Source organism: Stegostoma tigrinum, chromosome 6, assembly GCF_030684315.1.
Source record: "Stegostoma tigrinum isolate sSteTig4 chromosome 6, sSteTig4.hap1, whole genome shotgun sequence".
Classification (NCBI taxonomy): domain Eukaryota; kingdom Metazoa; phylum Chordata; class Chondrichthyes; order Orectolobiformes; family Stegostomatidae; genus Stegostoma; species Stegostoma tigrinum.
In genome coordinates, this window is record NC_081359.1 from 61398942 (window position 1) to 61423234 (window position 24293).

Here is a 24293-nt window from a genome sequence, read left to right on the forward strand (position 1 = left end):
TCAGTAATGTCCTTTCGGGAAAGAAACTTAGCTGGTCTGGCCTACATGTGACTCCAGACCCACAGCAATGTGGTTGACCATTAACTGCCCTCCAGGCTATTAGGGATGGGCAGTAAATGCTGGTGTTGCTCGCAATGCCCACCTCCAATGAATTAATTTTTTAAAAATGGACAGTTGAGAAATACAAGTCATGCCATTTATTCTGCTGCAATTAAGGACATAAACTCATGACTGTGAAGACCACCCTCCTATAGTTGAGGTGGTGTTGGACAACCTGGGGATAGTGCAATGACAGGGCAGAATATACAGAAAAGACTGGTGCTTGTTTGGGACCATAAAGCGGACCTAAGATGATGAAGGCCGCCTGTGCTAAATTACTGCATGAAGGTATATCTTTTAATTTCATATTAATCTCAACAATACTGTACTGATCAATTGCTAGAATCTATTTCTAAATCTGTGCAGCATTGTGCTTCAGAAAATTGAAATGTTAATGATTTCACTAATAGTCACTCGTGTACCTTAAATTCAAATCATTATTCACATTTAATTTCATGTTACAAAATATTTTCATTATAACCAATATTGCCTTTGATAGCAAATGAAATGACCATAAGGTGTAGGAGGATTTCTAGACTCTCTCACAAGGAGAACCACTGCTTCCTCATCAGCGCTGTCAAGCCTCCTATGAATCTTTCATGTTTCAATGAAGCCACGTCTCATTCTTCTAAATTCCAATGCATTAGGGCCCAAACAACTCAAACTCTCTTCATAAGATAGTCTTCCATTCCTAGTATCAACCAAGTAAACCTTCTTTAGTCAGCCTCCAACACGAGTATATCTTTCCTACATAAGTGACCTAAAACTCTGCACGGTAGTCTAGTGGTGGTCTGAATATTACCTTGTATGGTTTTAGTAAAACCTCCCTACTTTTATACTCCATTTCTTTTGAAATAAAGGCCAACATTCCCTCTGGTCTTGGCTGCTAGCTTTTTGTGATTCATGTGCGAGGGCTCCCAAATTCCACTGTTCTGCGGCTTTTTACAATCTTCCTTCTTTTAAGTAATATTAAGTATCTCTATTCTACCTGCCAAAAAGCAAAAGCTCATAGTTTCCCACATTATACTCCATCTACTGAATTTTTGACCATTTGCTTAACCTTTCTATATCCCCCTGCAGATTCCTTGTGTCATCGTCACTACCTGTTCTTGTGAAATGCAATTAAAAACTGGAAACTTAAACTTTATTAAGGTTTAAAATAAAAACAGACATTGCTGGAAAAGTTCAGCAGGTTTGGCAGCATCTGTGGAGAGAAACTAGAGTTAATGTTTCGGGTCTGGTGACCCTTCCTCATTATAGATGGTAGCTAGGAAAATGGTGTTTTTTTAAATGTAGAAGATAGGGTAGGAGTGAAAGGGAGGAGTAAACGTTAGGTGGAGATAGAGCCCAAAGAGAGACAAAAGTAGTTGGACAGACAAAGGAGTGAGTAAAGACCAGCCTAGGAGAATGAATAGCTACTAATGGGGAATATTAATAACTAATAATGAGCTGTGTCTGGTAGCAGCCCATGTGATGGCAAGGCCTAGGGGGTGGGGTTGGATGTGTGGAAAGCATAGTAAAGGGGGCTCCAGCCCTAAAATTGTTGAACTTGATTTGAAGTCCAGATGGTTGCAGAGTTCTTAAACAGAAAATGAGGTGCTGTGCTTCCAGCTTGTACAGAGGAAGTAAGTAAGTGCCAAGAGTGTCGGAGGCTGAGGGGTGATCCTAGGATAGGGTAAATACCCAAGGTATTTTTCCTAGGGTAGGAGAGTCCAAAACTAGAGGGCATAGGTTCAAGGTGTGTGGGGAAAGATTTAAAAAGGACCTGGGGTAGCTTTTTCACGCAGATGGCGGTGCATATATGGAATGAGCTGCCAGAGGAAGTACTGGAGGTGGGTACAATTACGACATTTAAGATGCATCTGGATGAGTACATGAATAGGAAGGGTTTAGAGGGATATGGACAAAATGCTGGCAAGTGGGACTAAGTCAGATTGGGATGTCTGGGTGTGGAGAAGTTGGACCAAAGGGTTTGTTTCTGAACTGTATGACTTTATGTCCCTGTGTTGGATGGTGGCAACCTGCTGGAGTTGGCAGAAATGGCAGCTAATGATCCTCTGGATGTGGATGCTGATGGGATGGTTAGTGAGAACGAGGGGATCCTAGCGCTTTTATGGGAGGGAAGCGAGGAGTTGAGGGCTGGAGATGGAGTGCAGGAGATGGTTTGGACACGGCGGAGGGCCCTGTCAACTGCGATCCTGCAGAATCCTTAGTTGAGGAAGAAGGTGGACATTTCAGAGGCTCCTTTGTTAAAGTTGGCATCATCAGAGCAGATGTGACTGAGATGTAGGAACTGGGAGAGTGTAATAGAGTGTTTACAGGAAGCAGGGTGTGAGGATGTCTTGTCAAGGTAACTGTGGAGTCATTGGGTTTGTAAAAGATATTGGTAGCCAGCCTGGATTAATGGATAAACATTCACATCCAGTGGATCAATAGCCGCTATTTCTGCACCTCTGCGGGATGTCCATTTATGTACTCACCATCCAAAGGCACAAACACAGTGCCCAGGTGAAGCCACACTTTATCTGCACTTCACTCAGTCTCTGTTGGCTGCTCACAATGTGGTCGCCTCTACACTGGGGAAACAAAGTGCATGTTGGGTGACCGCTTTGCAGAACACCTGCAGTCTGTCAGCAAAAAAGCCCCTGAGCTTCCAGTTGACGTGTTTCCTAGCCAGCGTCTCTGCCTCAGGCTTGCTGCAGTGTTCTAGAAAAGCTCAGTGTAAGCTGGACGAAAGGCACCTCACTTTCCACTTGGGGAACCTACAGCCTGCTGGACTTAACATCGAGTTCAATCATTTTAGGGTTTGAGCAGCTTTCTCCATGCTTTCTCCCAACCCCACACACCAAGTGTTGCCAATATATGGGCTGCCACCTCACACAACACTTTGACAGCTATTAATAGTCCCTATTAGCAGTTATTCATTCTCCTGGCATGGTTCTGAGGAAGGGTTACTGGACCAGAAATGTTAACTCTATTTTTGCCTTCATAGATGCTGCCAGACCTGCTGAGCTTTTTCAGCAACTTTGTTTTTGTTCCTCATTTACAGCATCTGCAGTTCTTGTAGTTTTTATTCATTTTCCTAGGCTGCAGTTTGTCCACGCCTTTGTTTGTCCAACTGCTTTTCCCCCTCCCTTTGGACTCTATCTCTACCTATTGTGTATTCCTCCCCTCTCGTCCCACCCAGTCTTCTGCATAAAAAAACATGCTTTTCCTAGCTACCATCAGCTCTCCAGAATGGTCAGTGGATCCAAAACATCAGCCCTGATTTCTTTCCTCAGATGCTGCCAGACGTGCTGAGCTTTTCCAGGAATTTCAGTTTTTTTTTGTTTCAGGTTGCCCACATCTGCAATTCTTTCAGTTTCGTTTCAATTAAGATTTGCTCTGTTTTTGATAATCTTGTCATAAGTTGTGTCTGCTTATGTCTGAATATTAGCAACATCTGGTTGATTTCATTCTACAGGATTGTCAGGAGTACATTTACACAGGATCATCACTACTGTTTAATAAACTTAAAAAAGAAAATGCGGGACATTACACTTGTACACTTACCCTTGAACATTCAGGAGTACAATACAATACTACAAGGACACTGGCATTGACATTGAAAGGTAATATATGTTACTAATTTCTTGATAACCGGAGCAGAGAAATCCTTGGTAAATTGTATGCTTGTGGAATATCTATCTTCTATTAATTGCCAGGTTAACAAGCATTTAGTTAATGGATGGTCCGTAAGAATACCTACCACGAGAGGACACAGTTTTAAAATAGAGTCTCGCAGATGAACGTAGGAGATTTGTTCTTTTTCAGAGGGTTACTAGTCATGAATCCTCTCCCAGAGAGTAGCGGGGGCCTGGCTCATTGTACACTTTCAAGACTGAATTAAGTAGATTTTTGATTGACAAGGAAGTAAGGGGTAAAGGGTGTAGACAGTAGAATTGAGGCCACAATCAGATTAGCGACGAACTTACAATATGATAAACGAGGCACAGGGGCTGAATGGCCTGATCTGAATTCACATCTTTCTATGTTTGTATATTCTCATACATTTTCTGGATATCTTCAAGAAAAAGTATTCTGCAGAGTAATAAATGTTGACTGAGGTCTTAAGACTGAATTTTTTTTAAAGAAGTTATTGAAGCATAATCCTAAAACGTGTGGAGTGTTAGGAAATGAGGAGGCATATCTGCCTGTTTTCATATCCAACAGGTGAGTCCTGACATTCAGTGATGTGGTTGAATCTTGACTGCGTTCTGAAATGACCTAGTGGGCTATTCAGTTGTATCAAAGCAGAGAATCTCCAGAGAAAGTAGGATCAGAATAAAACCCAGAATTGGTCTTACATTGGATTCCTTCCCAACAGCTGTGAGTGTGTTTATCTACTCCACACAGATAATAGCAGTTTTGAAAGGGGGTCACTGGTACCTTCTCAAGGGTAAATATGAATGGGCAATAATGCAGAAGTGTCCACATCCCAAGAAAGATTGAAAGTTTAAAAAAATGTGATAAGGATCTTAGGCATCAAAAGTATATAATTGGACATTTCAGAGTTCACATTTCAGGAGGGATAAATGTTCCAATTGAAAATACACTTGCCGTAGGGTATGCAAAAATAGATTTTATACAAAGAATGATGAATACCAAAATAGCTTTATGTGGAATCTTTGAAAGAAAGGGTTGCATTTATTCTGCATCTTTTATGACCTCCAGACGTTCTCAAGTACCTTACACTCAATGGTGTACTTTCAAAGAAGAGTCGCTATTACAATGTAAGATATACCTTAATGTTTAGAAGATTTATGCTTAAGCTAGATATCGTAGAATTTTCCAACTTTATGGAGGATGGCTTATTCGGTGTAACTTTGAAAATCTGGGTTTCTGCTGTGGTGCTCCAGGTTAATAAGATTCCACACCATGCACAGGGCTTTACAGTATACCCCGAGTGGTCAATTTTGGAAATGATACATTTCAGGAGCCATTCCTTTTTTCTCTTATACTGTAACAGAGTACATTTTACCATGTTAACTCCTCTATAGATTGACTTTTCTCCCCCCAAATATCTGTCTCAGCCTTCCTTCTCAAAACCTACCTATTTGATCATGCTTTGATTTGTTGTGCATCATCCCTGTAGCACAGGCTACTTTCGTCTCTGAGAAGTGCTTGGACACATTATATTACATTAAAGTTCTATATAAATGAAGTTTATTGTGTAGTTACATTAAGCAATGAAATTATTAATTGCTTAATAATTTACTTATTTTAAAATTTCTTTTCAAGAACCTCCTGCCAAACCAAATTTAATTTACCCACTTGAAGAACGTATTGAAGTGGTTTTAGGTAGGTAAAGTTCCTACTGTACTGTATTTTTCTCCATTGTGACTTGTTATGTTTATGGATTATCAGAATGTATGCAAATAGAAGAGATGAATTGCAATGGGGAAAAAAAATGTCACAAGGCCATAGAGTCATGGAGTCATCCCACATGGAAACGTACCCTTTGGACCAACCAGTCCATACCAACTGTATTTCCAAACTAAAACAGTCCCACTTGGCTGTGCTTGGCCCATATCCCTCCAAACATTTCCTATTCATGTACTTATGTCTTTTAAATGTCGTAACTGTATGTGCATCCACCACTTCCTTTGGAAGTTCATTCCGCACACGAACCCACCCATTGTGTAAAAAAAAATTGCCTGTCATATCTTTTTTTAAATCTTTCTCTTCTTACCTTAAAATATGCCCCCCCCCCAGTCTTGAAATCCCTCCTCCCATCAAGCCCACTGACCAGGGAAAGACACCTGCCACTCACTTTATCTATAATTTTCATTATAAACTTCTATAACGTCAGCTCTCAACCTCCTACATTGCAGTGGGAAAAAAGTCCCAGCCTATCCAGCTTCTTGTTATAAATCAAACTTTCCATTCCTGGCAACATCCTAGTAAATCTCCTCTAAACCCTCTCCAGCTCAATAATATCCTCCCTATAATTTGGCAACCAGAACTGAACACAGTATTCCAGAAGTGGCCTCAGCAGTGTCTTGTACAACCTTAACATAATGTCCCAACTCCTATACTTAAAGCTCTGAGCACTGAAGGCAACCGTGCTAGAGGCCGTCTTAACTACCATATCTAGATGTGATGCAAACTTTCAAGAATTATGTACCTGAACCCCTAGGTGTCTCTGTTCTACAACACTGCCTCAGGCCCTACTTTTTATTCTATTAGTCTTGTCATTGTTTATTTTACCCACATGTAATTCCTCGCACAATCCAAATTAAACTCCATTTACACTGTTCATCTCACTGACCCAATTGATCAAGATCCCTTTGTAATCTTAGATAATCTTCTTCACTCTCCATTATAATACCAATCTTGGTGTCATCTGCAAATTTACTAACCATACCCTCTGTATTCTCATGTAAATTATTTATATAAATGACAAACAAAAGTGGACCCGGGGTCTTGATTTCAACTGCAATGCATAGGATTCTAAAGTTTAAAATCAGTGAAATGTAGCCAGTTTCCAAATGGTTTCTGAACTAGACATAGATAAATGAAACAGGGTTTGATTCAGGCATTTTTGACATGAGCGTTACAATTTTCAGGCCAAACCATTGTTCCATTTCACTTTGTAATCCAGTTTCTCAAAAATTCATTATACAAAAATACCGTATCCTAAACCTAAATCCATTGTGGGCCGAAGGGCCTGTGCTGTGCTGTTCTAATCGTGGCGATTTGGTTGATGTGAATCTGTCTCATCCCTTTTTGAATGCCATCATAAGTTTCTTTATCCATCAATCTTGCTGATAATCTGTACCACATATTCTACGTTTTATTGGTTTTCTGTACAATTTTTTTATATCCTTCATTTGTTTCTCATTCTTGAGTCTCCAAACCAATTAATGTTTACCATTTTAATGACCCAAAAGGTATTGTAAATGTAACAGTGAGACGAAGAGAACTCAGTATTATCAGTGGAGGAAGGGTTCAGTTTGATGCTGTGTAAGCTGAATTAACTAGCTGTTTATTTGAGTCCCACTTTGCAGGAACCTGGTCTTCAAGCACAGATCCAAGTTCATTTTAAATGAGCTGAGGGTTTCTGGCTCAACCAGTAAACTAAGGAATAAATTCCAGGTGTGCACTACCTTATGGATGAAAAAGGGGGTTCCTCATATCCTGGAGAATCTGAGATAACAAGGTGGAGAGCTGGATGAACACAGCAGGCCATGCAGCATCAGAGGAGCAGGAAGGCTGACGTTTCGGGTCTGGAAAATTTTCTGAAGGGCCCAAACCTGAAACGTCAGCTTTCCTGCACCTCTGATGCTGCTTGGTCTGCTGTGTTCATCCAGCTCTACACTTTGCTTCCTCATATCCTGTCTTTTCCTTCTGCCAGTCACTTTAAATATGTCCCCTGGTAATTGATCTTTCTGCTGGGGAAAAAGATCTTCTGTGTATACTCTACTCCAGCCCCTCAAAATTTTGTACTCATCGTCAAGTCACTCTACAAACTCCTCTATTCTAAGGAATGATGTGGAGGTGCCAGTGTTGGACTGGGATGGACAAGGTCAGAAATCACATGACACCAGGTTATAGTCCAACAGGTCTATTTGAAAGCACAAGCTTTTGGACCCTTGGTCCTTCAGTTGTTAGTGAGAGGGGTAGTAACTGACACTGAATTTATGAGTAAAAGATCAAAGGCCCACACTGTTGATGATTATGTGCTAAATAAACCTAAGGTGCTGTTAAATCTTTAATCATTTGGAAGATTTGAACTGATTAATATGTATATTAAATCCCCAAATTCCTTTCAAGTCTCTGTCCTATGAGAACTAAAGGTTTTATCAGTGAGGTGACATCCTATGCCAGACAATGCATGTCAGGTGTGAGGCCTTGTTTAGAATATGTTGTGTTTTGGTTTGGAATCAGACTAGTTATGTATCCAAAGTAGGAGCCCACAAAACACCTCACTGACAGACTGTTCATAAATTGTGTCCTTCCTGAACCAAGTGGAATGCATCTGCAAATACAAATTCATCCCATAGATTCATGCGCGTGTGTGCGTGCATGTTTATGCATGCATGCATGTGTTTGAGATAGTTGCGCGCTCTCTCTCTCTCTCTCTCTCTCTCTCTCGCGCTCTCCTCTCTTTCTAACTCTTTCCCACCCCCCCCACCCCCCCCCACCCACCCCCCAACACGCTCTTTTTCTCTCTCCCTGCATCCGATTTGGTTCAGGAAGCACACAATTTATGTACAGTCAGTTAACGTGGCGTTTTGTGGCTTCCTGCTTTGGAAATAGAACCAGTCTGACTCCAAACCAAAATACAAACAGACTCCGGACGTGGCCTCACACCTGACATGCATTGTCTGAGCTAGGATGCCACCTCTTCTTTACACTGATAAAACCTTTAGTTCTCATAGGACAGGGGACTTGAAAGGAATTTGGGGATTTATATATACATATTAATCAATTAAAACCTTCTAACTGATTAAAGATTTAACAATATCTTAGGTTTGTTTAGTATATCCTCATCAATGGTGTGATCCTTTGATCTTTTACTTATAAATTCTGTATCTGATGCTACCTTTCTCTCTAACACCTGAAGAAGGACGAAGACTGTGCAAGCTTGTGTTCTCTAATAAACCTGTTGGACTATAACATGGTGTTCTGTGATTTCTGACCTTGTTCTAAGGGGGGAAAAAAAAAGTCTAGCCTATGCAATCATTCCCCATTGCTGTAATTTTCAATCCCTGATAGTATTGTAAATCTTCTCTGTACGCTGTCCATAGCATTACATCTTTTCTGTAATACAGTAATCAAAAGTGTACATAAAACTCCCGAGTGGCTTAAATAGTGTCTGCTGTAGTTCTTGCATTACATTCCTGGTTTTGTATTCAATACCTCGGTCAATAACGGAAGATCTCCCATACGCCAACTTTGGTGACAGATGAATCACTAGAATCAACTTTGAGAGATAGGGTTAAATGCAACTTGGAAAGACACGTATTAATTACGGATAGTCAGCATCACTTGTTGAGAATGCCATGTCTTACTAACTTAACTGCATTCTTTGAGGAAGTAATAAGGCAGTGCAATGGATGTAGCCTGCATGGATTTTAGACTGAGATTGATAAATTCTGGGCACTAATTTTTCATGAATCAATGGATATGGTAAAAAGCAATAAAAAAGAATTGAATGTAGAAGACAAGCCAAAATCTTATTGAATTACAACACAAATTAAATGTGCCTCTAATGGCATTATCACTGGTCTTTTAATTCGGGGACCTGGGTTTTAATCCTGCCATGGCAGATGGTGGAATTTGAATTCAGTGACAATCTGGAATTAAAAATCAGATGATGACGAAACCATTGCTTATTGTCAGGGGAAAAACCCGCCTGATTCTCTAATGCCCTAGAGGGAGGTAAATCTGCTATCCTTGTCTGGTCTACAGACCCACATTAATGTAGATAACTCTTAACTGGGCTCTGGGCAGTTAGCGGTGTGCAATAAATGTTGGTCCAGCCAGCAATTTCCATTCTAATAAATGAAACAATAGGGTTCCAAAAACAATACTCATACGCATCACTTTTCACATGAGCACTTTATTTTCAGAATTATTTTGTAGTAATTATTAAGGTTGAAGTGAAAGATAAATTCTGCGATCAAAGCGTAAAATGAAATCTTTTGTGGTATTTTCAAATAACTAATTTGAATCAAGTTGTTCAAGATTTATTCAACTGTTACTAATATCCATTGATATGTGATTATTTCAATGTTTAGGTGAAAATAGAACAATTAATTGCACAGCTTTTGCTAACAGCACAAGGAGCCTACCGATTCAGCTAAATTGGTATTTTAACAACTCCCACGTGGCTACATGTATTCGAGCAAAGTCTGTGTGCAAGGATTTTAGGAGGTAAGTTTTTAATGATAATTGTATTTTTATTTACTCTTGTGAAAATATCTGCTATATTCTGAAATACTCTGTGTACGAAGCATTTTGAAATGGTTCTGAGATATAGTGTGTTATATATTTTTTGTATGCAATTTACAATATTATTGTGCACATTTGCAGTAAAACTCTTTTGAAATAGAGGGCAACTCGGGCACCAATAAGAGTGACAAGCTTAAACTGTTGCAGAGATCAGTGTTGGAGTTTCCACTGTTTGTAATTTCTATTAGTGACTCAGATGAAGGGACTGAGAATCTAAAATATCCAAGTTTGTTGATGAGTCATAGCAATGTGGGAATGTAAGCTGTGAGGAGAGCACAGGGAGATACAAACATGTTGAATGCAAGGGAAACGAGTTGACAGATGTGGACAATTATGAGGTTATTCACTTTGATAGTAAGAATAGAATAGCAGAATGTTATTTAAGAGGTGGAAACTTTAAAATGTTTACTTCCCAAGGATAGTTGTACACAAAAACATAATGTGCAATGAGTGAAGAAAATGGCATGTTGGTAATTTTTGCAAAATCTTCGCAGAATAAGGAAGCCTTACTACAATTTTATGGAATTTTGTTGAGAAGAAACATATAACATTATGATGTTTTGCTCTCCTTATCTAAGGAAAGATGGTCTTGCATTTGAGGCGGGTTTGCAAGGGTTCAATAGATTCCTAGAATTAAAGAGTTTGTCTGTGATAAAATGCTGATTAATGTGGGTCTATAGTTCCTGAAACTTACAAGAACAGGGGTGATTTCATTGAAACATTTGCAATTCTGCAAGAATAGACTTGACAGCGGAGACACTGAGAGAAATTAGTTCCCCTGGTTTGGCAAATTGAAACATAAGGATAAGGGTTTGGTTACTTAGAACTGAGATAAGGAGAAAGTTCTCTTCTCTGCCCAGGGGATTTTTAAACTTTGGATAAGTCTACACCAGTGACCTTCATTGGTGGATGCTTTATTACTGAATGTATTTAAGGCTGAACTTGCTAAATACTTGTTCTTTTATGGAATCGTGGCATATGTAGAAGTTGGCAGGTGCACAGGGTAGAGGTGGAAGCTCAGCTCTGATCATAATGAGAGAAAATCTAACCATCCTCCTTGTTATTGAACAGCATTGCACTCACTGAATTTCCACTATCATTTTGCTATCATCCACTCCTGATTCCATTGAGTCCAGTTTTGATGGGGAGCCCTTGATGCCACACTTGACCATACAGCCTTGATGTCATGGGCAGTCACTCTCCCCTCCATATCAGTTCCAGTTGTATGAAAGTTGTCATCCATTCCTGCCAGACAAATAGCTAATCCATTACCTGTAATAAATCAAAATTCCGGTGCGGTAATTCCAGATTAGCCAAACTTTTGTAAATTTGCAGTATGAGCATGCTTACCAATCAGGAGAATTGCAGTGCAAAATCACAGAGCTCTGGACAAGCCATCATCTGATAACTAGATCTCCCTGTCAATGGATGTTCAATGGCTCCAAGCGTAGTGAAAGCTGTGTGAAAGTTAAAAATTATAGCATCAACAAGGAAGTGATGGTGATACAGCAAGTGGTTGTGCAAAGCAGAAAGCAGACATCAATAAGAAGTTTTTTCTACCATTCGGTATGTCAGTCCTTCTGAAACAGAAGATGAATATCTTGGTTTAGTTCGACGAACAGGCATTCCCTCCAGCAAGGTGTTGAAGAACATCTGCAAATGTGGCTCAAAGCAGCTCAAACAGAACGTTTCCATCTCAATCCAATTCTGCAGAAAGGATGAGTCACCCTGCCAGAGATGATGGGCCACATGGAATTCCCATGGTAAGCGGTGGGGGTACAGCAGTTATAACAGCAATAACCAGTGGTTGGCTGTGAAATTAATTTGCTCATGGCCAGAATGACTGTGCACTCAGAGATATTTTTACTGCAGCTGAAACCAGATTGCTTTACCATCTTCTTCCAGTTTAGTCTCCTAATGTTTAAAGCTGATACAGGTCATTGTGGAAAGCAAGGCAAGCAATGCATCTCTGTTGTCTGTGCCAACATGGATGGCGCTGAAAAGTTGCCGCTCCCTCTGATAAGAAAGTACAAAAGCATTTTCAAAGGTTGAGATGTGACCCGTGCAGAATGAGGCTCAAAAAAGCCATTGGGGGGGGTCTCCAGCGTTTTTGAGGTGTGTATTGGGAAAGTGGACAAATGTATCAACAGGAAGAAATGATAATCATCATTGCAAACAACTACCCCACACACGCTGATGTTTCTGCCTCAGGAGCTGACGATCTTGCCTCGCAATACCATGGTGACGCTGCAGCCAGTGGATTAGCAGGTTTGGTTGAAAATCCGCTACTGATTGCAACTGATCTCTTACATTATTGGGGCCTTCAAGAAGAAGCAGGAGTTCCAGCCATTTATTCTGAGGCAAACTTCATTAGGAAGAAGGTGTGATAGATTGTGAAGAAGCCACAGATGCAAATTGCTGCTACCATGCTGAGTTCTAATGGACTGTGACCATGCAAGCTGAGATGAACCAAGCTGCTGACCATTTGCTTGTCTGTGCGAGGACAGCAGAGGCAACCATGGAAACTTCTGCTTAGATAGATGACACCTTATGCTGCGTAATGGAAGAGATAGATGAGGTAAGTGAAGATGCTGTATGTTCTTCAAGAGGGGACTTTGAGGAGGTCAAGGAAGCTGAAGTGTCCAGGGAATTGCTGCCTATTCCCCCGCCTGATTCCTGAGCCGGTGATTCAGAGATTTCACACTGCAATATGAAAACACAAAGTATGTTTAACTGCATTGATAAATGGTGTACTGTATCACACTCATCTGCAAACAGCACGCCAAGCAGAAAATGGAGTTTTCTAGCCCTAACTTCCAGCATTTTCCAATACCCTAACTGTATAAAGTCAGGCCATTGTAATGCGTGAACAAATTGTAAATAATGATACGTTTCACGTGTTTACTGATCTACTATGTTTTATTAAAGATTTTATTTGTAATAGAGCATGTTTGCAGGCAAAAAAGTGCTTTCCCAGCTATTCAAAATTCTGTTTAACATCAATTGTGAGCAGAATGCCTGCAATTCACCTCATTGCGATGCCATTATAGGTTTAATAATTATATGTTTATTTTCCTAAACGCAAGTTTTTAAATTTCCATAACTGATGCATTTACAAGAAAGAAACTCATTAAAGGAATGAAAGTTTCAGCAAAGGGAATACTTTACAACATTGGTTGTAAATGTTGGTGAGGATTAGGAATTGAAGCCATGTGAACAGTTAGTGGAAATGGGATTGAAGGTACAGTAGGGTATTAGAGATTAAATGAGCTTGAATTGTGTAGAAACGAATAGTGATCGTATTAGAGTGCGTTCAGGACAGACATGGAAAGCAAGGTTCAGGATACTGGCCAGCGAACAGCAGCAGAGGCAACTAAATGGCAGGAGTCTAGTTGGGAGATGAAGTATTCTATGAATTTCTCATTTATTTTAGAAGTGACATTGCAGACAGAGGATATGGTTCAAAGGAGATCAATGAACAAAGAGTAAAGAAGGAACTTTGTTTTATCTATACCTTTCCAAATCACACAGCATATTAAGAAGCTTTGACAAAGCCAGATGTGGCCTGGTAAAACTGGACTTGATCAAAATAGCTCTCCCCATGTTGTACTTAAGCGGGTGAAGATGAGAGCTGAATTCGGAGCACAAATGGAATGGGAGGTAGTGAAGGAAAGGGGCACTGATCTTCAGAAATGGCTAAGCTTCAGATGTACTATGGCCGATGGAGGATTAGAAGGAGGGTGACACTTCAACGATCTAATGCTTCTGATTTAGCTTTGCAAAATGAAAATTAATAATAAATAAATAATATCTGCATATGTGAACAAATTGCAGGCTAGAAATGGGCCCAGGATTCAGCAGTCTGTGGAAAGCTGCCCACTTTTAAGGCATAAGTCTGAAATTAGCCCTCAGGCACTTTTAACATTTTGCATGTAAGCAATTGGCGTGTTTGCTGGCTACTCACCTATTCTAAAGACCCAATTTGGGCCTTGTGCCATGGCAGAAATCAGCTGGAATTAGGTCCCAGAAATGCTTTAAGTGAATATTGGTTGCAGGGGAGATGAAGGAGGAGGATTGGTTTAGTGGTCTTGGCTTTGGTAGAGTTGGGGGAATAAGTCTGCTGTACTCTGCTTCACAGGAAAGTTTTTAAAATATTAAATTAACAAATATAACATCTGCTCTTGCCGTGGGGCTTCTTATGGCACATCTGACACCTACCCCAATCATCTTCTAAGGGGTTCCTTCAGCTGTCAGTTCACCTTCCTCCCTCTTTGAAGTGATTGTGACTAATATTCGGACTGACATTCTTTCTAGCTGTGACTGTGACAATGGTGTATTTTTCTCCCTTGGCCTCCTTGATCTGTTTGGAGTATTTAACGTATGTGATCACTTCAACTTTCTACAGAATATTTCCTCATTGACCAGCTGAATGGAATTTTGCCTGCTTTGACACCTTTTCAATCTCATTGTAGCTAAAGCATCTTGACCAATTTCTTGGCTTTCTGTACTGATATGGTCACCTCCAGAAAACCCCAAAGATCCATCTTTTGGACCCTTTTCCTCCTGCTTTATATTGTTACCTCTTGAGACATCACCAGCTTTCCTTAACTTTGAATGTCAATTTTTGCTTTGGCCTTTTTTAGTCATAGCTTTATTCATCTTTGAATGATTTTCTGTGTGTAAATAAATAGAAATAAGTTTTAATTTAGTTTTTATGTCATTTCAATGGCTCTACAAAGGGAATATGAAATCAACTAATTATATTTACATTGACAAAACAACAACATTGTATATTTCAGAACTGACATTAAAAACAACGGAAGATATACTATACGTCCATTGGTGTTTACTCAAATTAAAGAGGAGCATCTGAATCAAATCTTTAATTGTGTTTTAACAACTTCCAACCACGCTGTTTCTGGATACATTATTCTGCAAGAGAAAGGTACTGTCCTTTACTTATAACATTACTTATGGGGAGGAAATAGACGACAGTCTCTGGAAAATTGAGTGTCCCTTGACTGTTCAATATTGCTGATCTTCCTGGCTCTGCGAAGGACGAAATTACTGAAGGAACACGTCAGATTCTGGTCCCTTTCATTCTGACCTCTGTCAATGTCCTTACTCAGACCAAAATTAAAACTGCAGGTAGGAAGGCATGAATAGTAACATCAGCCCCTGATTAGTACACAGTATGTGAGTTAGAACTCCACTGCATTTGGATAACTCCCTGACAATTTTTGATATTCATGGAAAGAAATAGGGACTGCAGATTGAAAAGCTGGGCCAGATGTCTGGAATACAGTGACAAATGCAAAGTCTCATGCATTAGGCCAATGTAAACTAATGGACATAACCACAACCTGTGAAATGTTTCTTTAAACGTTATGATAAAACAATTTTGCTTTGTAATATTTTAATCTGCCAGTTAAATATTATTTTGCACATGTGCCAGGGCTGTGAAACAAAACAGTATCTTGGAATATTTTGCAAAAATGATCTTTTAAAATGTAAGTGTCTTATGTCAGATAAGAACACGGTCTGAAAGGTAATCTTGAACTGAATGTGTCTGTGTCATGTTTTTCTGATCCAGTGAAGATATATTTGTTTTGCAAAAAAAAGTCATCTACAGCAACATTAATTATTTACACTTGTTTTCTCTTGCAGGCAAGAGCAATGTTCATGGAGTTGTTACATTATTAACTTCCACAATTGTTGTCCTTGTCTTTGTGGCAATTGTGTGTCTATATTTCCATGTACAAATTGTCCTTTGCTTCAGAGATGTCACTGGTAGAGATGATACTCTTGAAGGTAGGAATATGAAACAGATTTTTTTTTTACAAGAAAATACAATTCTTGTACCTTTTTTAAAGTAGTAATTTTGTGTGTCACAATGGTGACCACACTGAAAGTCATCCAGAAACATTTGGGAATATTTGAGAATGTGAAAGCTGCTATACGAATACAGGTTTATAATGTTTTCTTGCTTGTGGGCATGATTTCATCTACAGGTTCCCCTCCAAACATATACAGTCCTCATCTCGACATCACCATCACGTCAAAATTTTGCATAACTCAGTGACCTACCACTATGGATTACCCCACAAACAAAAGTAACACAAGCAAAACAAACACTGGCTTATTCTAAGAACATAGAGCGACAGTAATAAATGTACCCTGGCTTAAATTTCTCACTTCCAGATAATGAGTATGAAAAACCATGGTTGCTTTAGTTGTCACTGTATTTGTAAATTGGTCCGTCTTGGTAAATTGATGTTCTGCCCAAGGGTAGGTCCTAACTCAACTCATAAAGAAAGAACTTATGAGCTATTTGCCTGAGATGATTAGGGGAGTGGTTTCTCATGACTTTCCTCACAGTTTTTGTCTTTGAAGTACATTCTCCTCAGTGGGATACAACCAAGGCTAACTCTTCGTGACGTGTCTCACTTTTCATTTAATGTATGTAAAGCTATCAATGCATCAATCTCTTCTTGGAGTATGGCCCAGAGCTAACCCTTCTGACTGAACCAGTGACCCCTGTATTTGTTGTATATTAACATTTATTTAGCAATTGTGGGCAGGATCTTACATTTCCCAGATGGAGGATCTGAAGATATGGGACCTGTTAAATCAAACAAGGGGTCTGATCGCTGCCCACTTTCCCATAACCCTGCCCTCAGTATTATACAGGCGTTGGCGAGGGGCTGGTTGCTCTCCCACCAATTGGTCAATTAAGGCTATAATAGGAATGAATTCCCTCTTACCAGTGTCATCTCACCACTGCTAGAATATAATCAGCGTTGGAAAGGAGCCACACCAATCAACCAACTTAGTGAATTTCCCTTCATGGCCGGGTGGTGGACTGTCCTTTTAAGGGGATTCCTGGACCTATCAGAGGAAAGTTTTGCTACAAGTTTCTCTCACCCTTCATTCTCATATCTCAAAGTCCAGCTTCCCATTGCACCCTTCCCAAACTAACCTAACACTGCCAACTTGTCACACAACAAAACCTACATTGACTAGGATCCAGATCCAATATCCCTTTTTTCCAAAACACTACTGGCTGGTAGATCTCCATAATGCCACTCCCTGTCCCTGAGGGCTGGCAATGTCAGTCTGGTCTAACAACAGCAAATTGTGCATTAAATGGCCCCAGGGCAGCTAGTGTTTCCCATCATTTCAGTTGTGGGTGTGGGAAATCCTGCACCTTGTATAATTCTAGGCTCCACTTGCTGCCTTGAAGCCTCACTTCGTGACTCGGAAGCAGAAATGAAGCTAAGCTGAACTCTGATCTCCAGTAATAACGGTGATTGAAGTCCTGAAATAAAGTGGGGGACTGTGTGCTGTATGGCCCTGCTAGATCAAATTCATCATCAAAGACCTAATGAAGTGCAGTTTGAGGCATGAACTGTACAGATGGAAAATATGCTCATTAGTGCTTTGATCATGATATATTTCCCCTTTCTTTTAGAACCAAAAATTGTGCACAGGTAGTATTACTTCTCAGGCATTGGACGTTTTTTGTTTTGCAAAATTACCTGGGTTTTCAGAAGGTATATTGGAGCTTTCACAAGATAAAATTAAACTGGAAATTCCAGTTTCTGTATATGTGGCTTAGCATTAAAGTGATTTTTTTTTTGTTTGTGGGATATGAATATCTATGGAAAGGCCAGCATTTATTGCTGATCCCAAATTGCTAGCGGGCTTTAAGCAAAAAATAAGTTTTAATTACACTGCTGCTAATGTTTTGGATTTAATTTTCAGACGGTAAGGAATATGACGCGTACGTGTTACTCCTTGAGAGTAAAAAGACTCTCCTTGATATTAAGGAAGAACAACAATTTGCATTGGAACTATTACCTGCAATTCTAGAAAAACAATTTGGATACCGTCTGTGTATATTTGAACGTGATGTTCCTCCAGGAGGAAGTAAGATTTCTTGATTTCTTTTTTACTTTATTCTGCTAAAACTAGTATGGGAAAGTGCTCTGCTCTTTGTATATTCAGTTTATTTTGAGGCAAACATAATAAAGTTTAAGAAACACAGACCTTTTATTATTATTAACATTGCCATCAAAATTCATGAGAGATAAATCTAAATGTAAATGGATTTATATCTCCAAAACGTAAAAATTGAAGTCCAGGAGGGTTCACCTGTGCCTGGCAAGGAGACCCACAAATATTCCAGCATCACCCAATGAAACCTCCAGGGCCAATGGTCCATTACCAAGCAGGCCCCCTCCAGCTAACCTGCAGAACCTGAAGCAAAACTGAGGTGTCGTCAGAGGGCCAGGAAAAGAGGGCGCTGAGGAGGCATGGGTGACATTGCACTGTACGTATGCTTGCATAAGTGTAATCTGATTTGCAATACATCTGTTTGTTTGAACCTCTGCGCAGCACCAAATGTAACTGTGCCAGCATGTTGCATAAAGACATGTTTGTGCAGTATGTAACAATGTATTAGGCCAGTGCCCGTGTTGAGCACCTGCTGCAACATTTGGAAACAAGATAAGGAAGTTGGTTTTGCTGGCACCATTGCCCCTCGTGGTGAAATATTTCTGTTCTTTCCCTGGCCACTATGTGTAAAAGTATTGGCTTGAATGGAGTGGTCAGTAAAATGTACAGCATATAGGGAGTGAAGATTAGGTCTTTTTCCTGAACAGTGTGTGGGTCTGTATGTATTGTTCTCCTCCTTTTCATTGATAGAACTTTCAGCCCCCTTTGTTATAGATTAAGACACTTACCGTGCCCACTCCCAGTGTGATTGTAATCTTTTTCTTCCACATTGTATCATTTTAATTTCCAGTATGAAGGAAGGCAAAAGTGTATGCTGTTAGGACAGTTGATTCCAGCTTCTGGCTCTCTATTAGTGAGGCTTTGAACACCCTTTCTGATAGCCCTTCCTATAGGCTTCACACTTTCCCAGGTCCCCACCTAACCCATTGACAAGAGCCTGCACTGGCCCACTTTCCAGCACCCCCATGTCATGCCAGCTTTTGGCATTTGAGGTGACCAGGCTGGCACCAGATCATACACTGTCCCTTTCCTTGAAGCCAGGTGGGCGAAGACCCCCACCCACATCACGCTGCTGCCATCCATGCTTTACTGCATCACCTCTTTACAAATACAGTTACCCTCCTTTACAATTGTCATCCTTCCAGTCCCTAACCTACAGCTTTTAAACCCCATCACTGAGTCTCCTTCTTGTAGCAGTGCCCTACCTCGTGTTCCCCACCTACATTTACTTTGGTTTCCGTCAGTAGATCCAGAGACTGACTATGGCAGTGCGCTCCCTCTCACTCCCCAATCACATTAACTCTACCTCATCATCTGGCTACTATATAGCCATTGAGCAGACTGTGTCTGACTCCTTGGACTGAGAAGCAGGAATCCCCTGAAGGAGGACACCCAAATCTGATGCTTGATCTTGGCTAATCCTCTGGTCTAGTGTCAGAGGCTGCCCTTCACTTAGGGGACCCCTGACTGAGGGATACCTCTGTGGACTTCAGTGGGGACCCTAGGATTTTGACTGCTTGCTGCCCTTATGAGTTTGCCAGGCAAGCTGCTGGCGTGTGGTACAGCTGTGAAACTGTCATCACCCACTGATGTACAGCGAGATGTAAACCCCATGACTGAGACTCTGAGCAGCAAGGCAAGGTGACCTGATGTGTGACTGTGTGAAAAGCAAGGTAAGGCAGAGATGGTTCATAAGTTCATAAGACTTAGGGGCAGAATTGGGCCATTCGGCCCATCGAAGTCTGCTGTGCCATTTGATCACCCCTACACTCCTGCCTTCTCCCCGTAACCCTTCAACTGATTACCAGTTAAAAATCTCCTCCTCAAATTTACTCACTGTCCCAGCATCCTTGCACTTTGGGGAAATGAGTTCCACAGATTCACCACCCTTTGAGAGAAGTAGTTTCTCCTCTATTCTGTTTCAAATTTGCTACCCCTTATCCTAAGACTATAACCTTTTGTCCTAGAGTGCCCCATTAGAGGGAGCTTACCTTTCATCATCGTGAATACCTCCATTTGAGCTCCCCTCATTCTTCTAAATTCCAGAGAGTATAGGCCTAAACTGTTCAATCTCTCCATGTGACAAACCCCTCCTCTCCAGGATCAATCTAGTGAACCTCCTCTGAACTGCAGCAGACCCTGTGTGCAAAGTGTTCTTGCAGCACCCTTTCAATGCTGCTTGCTGGCATGCTCCACTATAGATGAGAATTGAATAGCCTTTATTATCACGTGCACTCAAATGAGCGTGGTGAAAAGTTTGTAACGCTGTCGCTTTGGCATCATATGAAGTACATCTTGCCTCAAGTCAGGGGACCAAAACTGTACACAGTACTCCAGGTGTGGTCTCACCAATGTCTTGTATAGTTGCACCAATACTTCCTTACCTTTCTATTCAATTCCTTTAGCTATAAAAGCCAACATGCCATTTGCTTTCTTTAGTATCTGCTGTACCTGCATGCTAGTTGTCTGTGACACATGAACAAGGATACCCAAATCCCTCTGCTGTGGAGTACGCGAAGTCTCTTCCCATTTGGATAATAGGTCGCCTTCCCACTTCTCTGCCCAAAACGCAACACCTCACCCTTATCCACGTTAAACTCCATCTATCACATTTTGGCCCACTTTCCTAACCCATCTATATTCATTTATAAAGCTTTATTTCCTCCTTGCAATTCACCATCCTGCCTATTTTTGTCATCTGCAAATTTGGCTATCGGGTCTTCTATCCCTGTATCCAAGCGTCAATGTAGATTGTAAATAGCTGGGGCCCCAGGACCGACCCCTTTGGCACCCCACTGGTTATTTCACGCCATGCAGAAAAAAAACCAATTGTTCTGACTTTCTGACTTCTGACCATCAGCCTGTCACCTATCCAAGCGAATAAAATACCCCTAATCCCAAATGACCCAACCTTGTGTGGAAGGTGTGAGCATCCACATATGTGCGAAACGAGTGAGCGATAACAAGTGAGCACTACTGAGATACAGCCTGGCCCAATCCGTGAAATGTGCACCAGACCCTGTGTGCAAAGTGTTCTTGCAGCACCCTTTCAATGCTGGTCGCTGGCATGCCCCACAATAGATGAGAATCAAATAGCCTTTATTATCACGTGCACTAAAATGAGCGTGGCGAAAAGTTTGTAACGTTGTCGCTTTGTCACCATATGAGGTACATGGCACCTAGGTACAGAATACTTTAAGTGTTTGTTACACACTTGTACAGAGAATCATAAATGAAGTTCAGCATTAGAACAAAGAATAAAGAAGTTTTCTTTTTTAAAAGCCATTGATTTTTAGCCTGTACGCCAAGTCCTTGGGACCCACTTGGACTCACCGCCTCCAAGCTGGCCTGGCCTGGGACATGCCTGTGAGACTTGTCTGAACTCTCCAGACCCAGGCCAGCCTGGCCTGGGGTGCACCTCCAGGACTCACCACTCCTACGCTGGCCTGAGACACACCTCTGGGACATACCTGGATTCTCCATTCCCACAGACACCCCTCTGGGACTCACTGAACCTGTGTCCGGGCCTTGCCTGGGCTCTCCATGCCCAATGGCCTCACGTCTGGGCTTTCCACCGCCCAACGCCCTCGCGTGCGTGCCTTGCATGGGCTCTCCATGCCCAATGTCCTCACGTCTGGGCTTTCCACCGCCCAACGGCCTCGCGTGCGGGCCTTGCCTGGGCTCTCCTCCGCCCAACGGCCTCGCGTGCGGGCCTTGCCTGGGCTCTCCGCCACCATGCCTGGGGACCACTTCTGGGACTTGTTACAACCTCTGGTCTCCTCCATCTCCAGTAATTTGAATTTAGAAGTTTGAAAAAACAGAGGAATGAAAGAGAAAAACAACAGGTGGAGCAGAGGAGCTCTGACTGGAGCATCTTACTCTGCTGCCGTCTTAAGGTCTGTACTTTCCAAGTGTGCTATGATCCACAAGAGGATCAGAGAGATGCCAGGTGGATCATAAGAGGTTGGTAAATATCAGAAATCAGTGTTTGTCGTTCTGAGTTATATGTGGTTGGTGCCCATGGATCGTGCCTGGAGATGCTGTCGTTTGGTGAGCATCATGGAAACTCTTCACAGGCAGCAGTGAGCAGAAGTCATTAGGAAGTCACTCTGACATCTACATCAAGAAGTCTCAAAGCCTAGTTAGCCTCTGGTGGGTGATGGGATAGGAAGCTGCATAGACATAAGGCGAAATCTTCATTAACAAACAACAGTGCACTTTGATAGCACTCCCCTGCTGCCTACTGAGAATCTTGCCTCAATGCATCGAACTTAGTTCAAAGACATAGCAAATAGCTCCCAACACTGAGATTGGCCGAGTTGGACTTCTCATGTGATTCTGCCGAAGCCCACTTTGTTCAGGCCCCTACAAACTTCTGCCCAATGTCTAAGAAACTAGTAAACTGGCTTCGAAATTACTACGGTTGCTAACCACCATCAGAATGGAACAAGCAATGAAAATTAGACCTGTCACGGTAGAAAGAATGGAAGGTATTTTAATTCATTTTGTTTTCCACTCATTCGAGGGCTGAGAGCTTCAGTGACTAGATGAGTTTTTATTATCCACCTCCACGGTCAAATTATAAGATGTAGAAGCAGAGGAAGGCCATACAGCCCATCGAGTCTGCTCCATCATTAAATGATCTGACCACCCTCAACTGAACTTTCCGGTTTACTGCTCAAAACCCTCGATTTCCTTACTGATTAAAAGCCGTATCTCAGCATTGAATATACTCAATATCCACCCTGTACAGCCCTCTACATTATGAACTCCACAGATTCGCTACCCTCTAAGAGAAATAATTACTTCTCATCTCTGCCTTAAATGTGTGGCCCCTTTACTCTGAGATTATACCATCTTGTCCTACACTCTCCCACAAGGGAAACAACTTTTCGTATCCACCATGTCAAGTCTCCTAAGCATTTCAATAAGGCCCCCTCTCATTCTTCTAAACTCCGTTAAGTGCGAGCCCAAATTAATCAACTTCTCCCTGTAAGAAAATCCCTCTATACCCATGATCAGCCTTCGTGAACATTCTCTGGAATGTTTTCAATGACAATATATTTTTCCTCCAATAAGGAGATTAAAACTGCTCATGGTATTCCAGCTGTGGTCTGACTAGTGCCTTGTATAGTTTTAGCAAGATGTCCCTCTTTTTATACTCCATTCGCTTTGAAATAAAGGCCAACATTCCCTTTACCTTTCCTATTACCCGTTGAACTTGGATAGTAAGTTTTTGTGGCTTGTGTTGACCCATTGCAGTCCATTTGGTGCAGGACACCCACAATTTTGTGAGGAAGGGAGTTGCAGGATTTTGACCCAGCGACACAGGCAGAGCTTCAACATATTTCAAGTCAGGATGAAGTCAGAAGTCACACGACACCAAGTTATAGTCCAGCAGGTTTACTTGGAATTACACAAGTTTTCAGAGCACAGCTCTTTCATCGCAAACAGTCAGGGGCTGTGCTCCATAAGCTTTTGTGATTCCAAGTAACCTGGTGTAGTGTGAATTCTGACTTTGTCCACTCCAGTCTAGCACCAGCACCCCGACATTGAGTCAGGATGGACAGTGGCTCAGAGAGGATCTTGTAGTTGACGGTATTCCCATGTACTTGTAGTATTGAAAGGTGCTATCTAAGAAGCCTCAATGAATTTCTAGAGTGCATCTTGTAGATAGTACATGCAATGCTACTACTGAACATTGGTGGTTGATGGAGTGGATGGTTGAGGGTGAGATGCTAAACAAATGGCCTGCTTTTGCTTAGATTGTATCAAGCTTCTTCTGCGGGTTGTTGGAGCTGAGCACATTCCAGGTTCCTCTTAAATAATGGACAGGCTTTGTGGAGTCAAGAAATGAGTTATTGTTTGCAGGGTTCCTAGTCTTGACTTTTTGTTGTTGACTCAGTACTTGTAAGTCGAGTCCAGTTCGGTTTCTGGTCAGTGAAATCCCCCAGGATGTTCATAGTTGTGGATTCATTGAATATCACGAGGTGGTGGTTAGATTCTCCCTTGTTGGAGATAGTCTTTATCTGGCACTAGTATGGTGTGAAGGTTAATTGCGTCATGTCATGCAAAAATTTTTAATGTAAAATTGCTGCATTATGTAAGAGTGACTGACACAGATGTCAGTTAGCATTACATTCACACCATGAAATAGTCCTGAAAAATGGAGAAAACAT

At 41.3% G+C, this 24293-nt stretch overlaps 1 protein-coding gene across 8 annotated transcripts in view; it reads left to right on the forward strand.

Moving 5' to 3' along the window:
- The window catches only part of LOC125453099 (interleukin-18 receptor 1-like), a 63717-nt gene that overhangs the window by 36161 nt on the left and 3263 nt on the right, over window positions 1-24293 (forward strand). For all 8 annotated transcript variants that reach the window (XM_059646928.1, XM_059646924.1, XM_059646923.1 and 5 more), the window contains 6 exons: window positions 3563-3710; window positions 5380-5439; window positions 9885-10020; window positions 14898-15043; window positions 15766-15909; window positions 17863-18027. In XM_059646928.1, the coding sequence (XP_059502911.1) occupies window positions 3563-3710; window positions 5380-5439; window positions 9885-10020; window positions 14898-15043; window positions 15766-15909; window positions 17863-18027 (799 nt within the window). The remainder of the gene's footprint in view (window positions 1-3562; window positions 3711-5379; window positions 5440-9884; window positions 10021-14897; window positions 15044-15765; window positions 15910-17862; window positions 18028-24293) is intronic.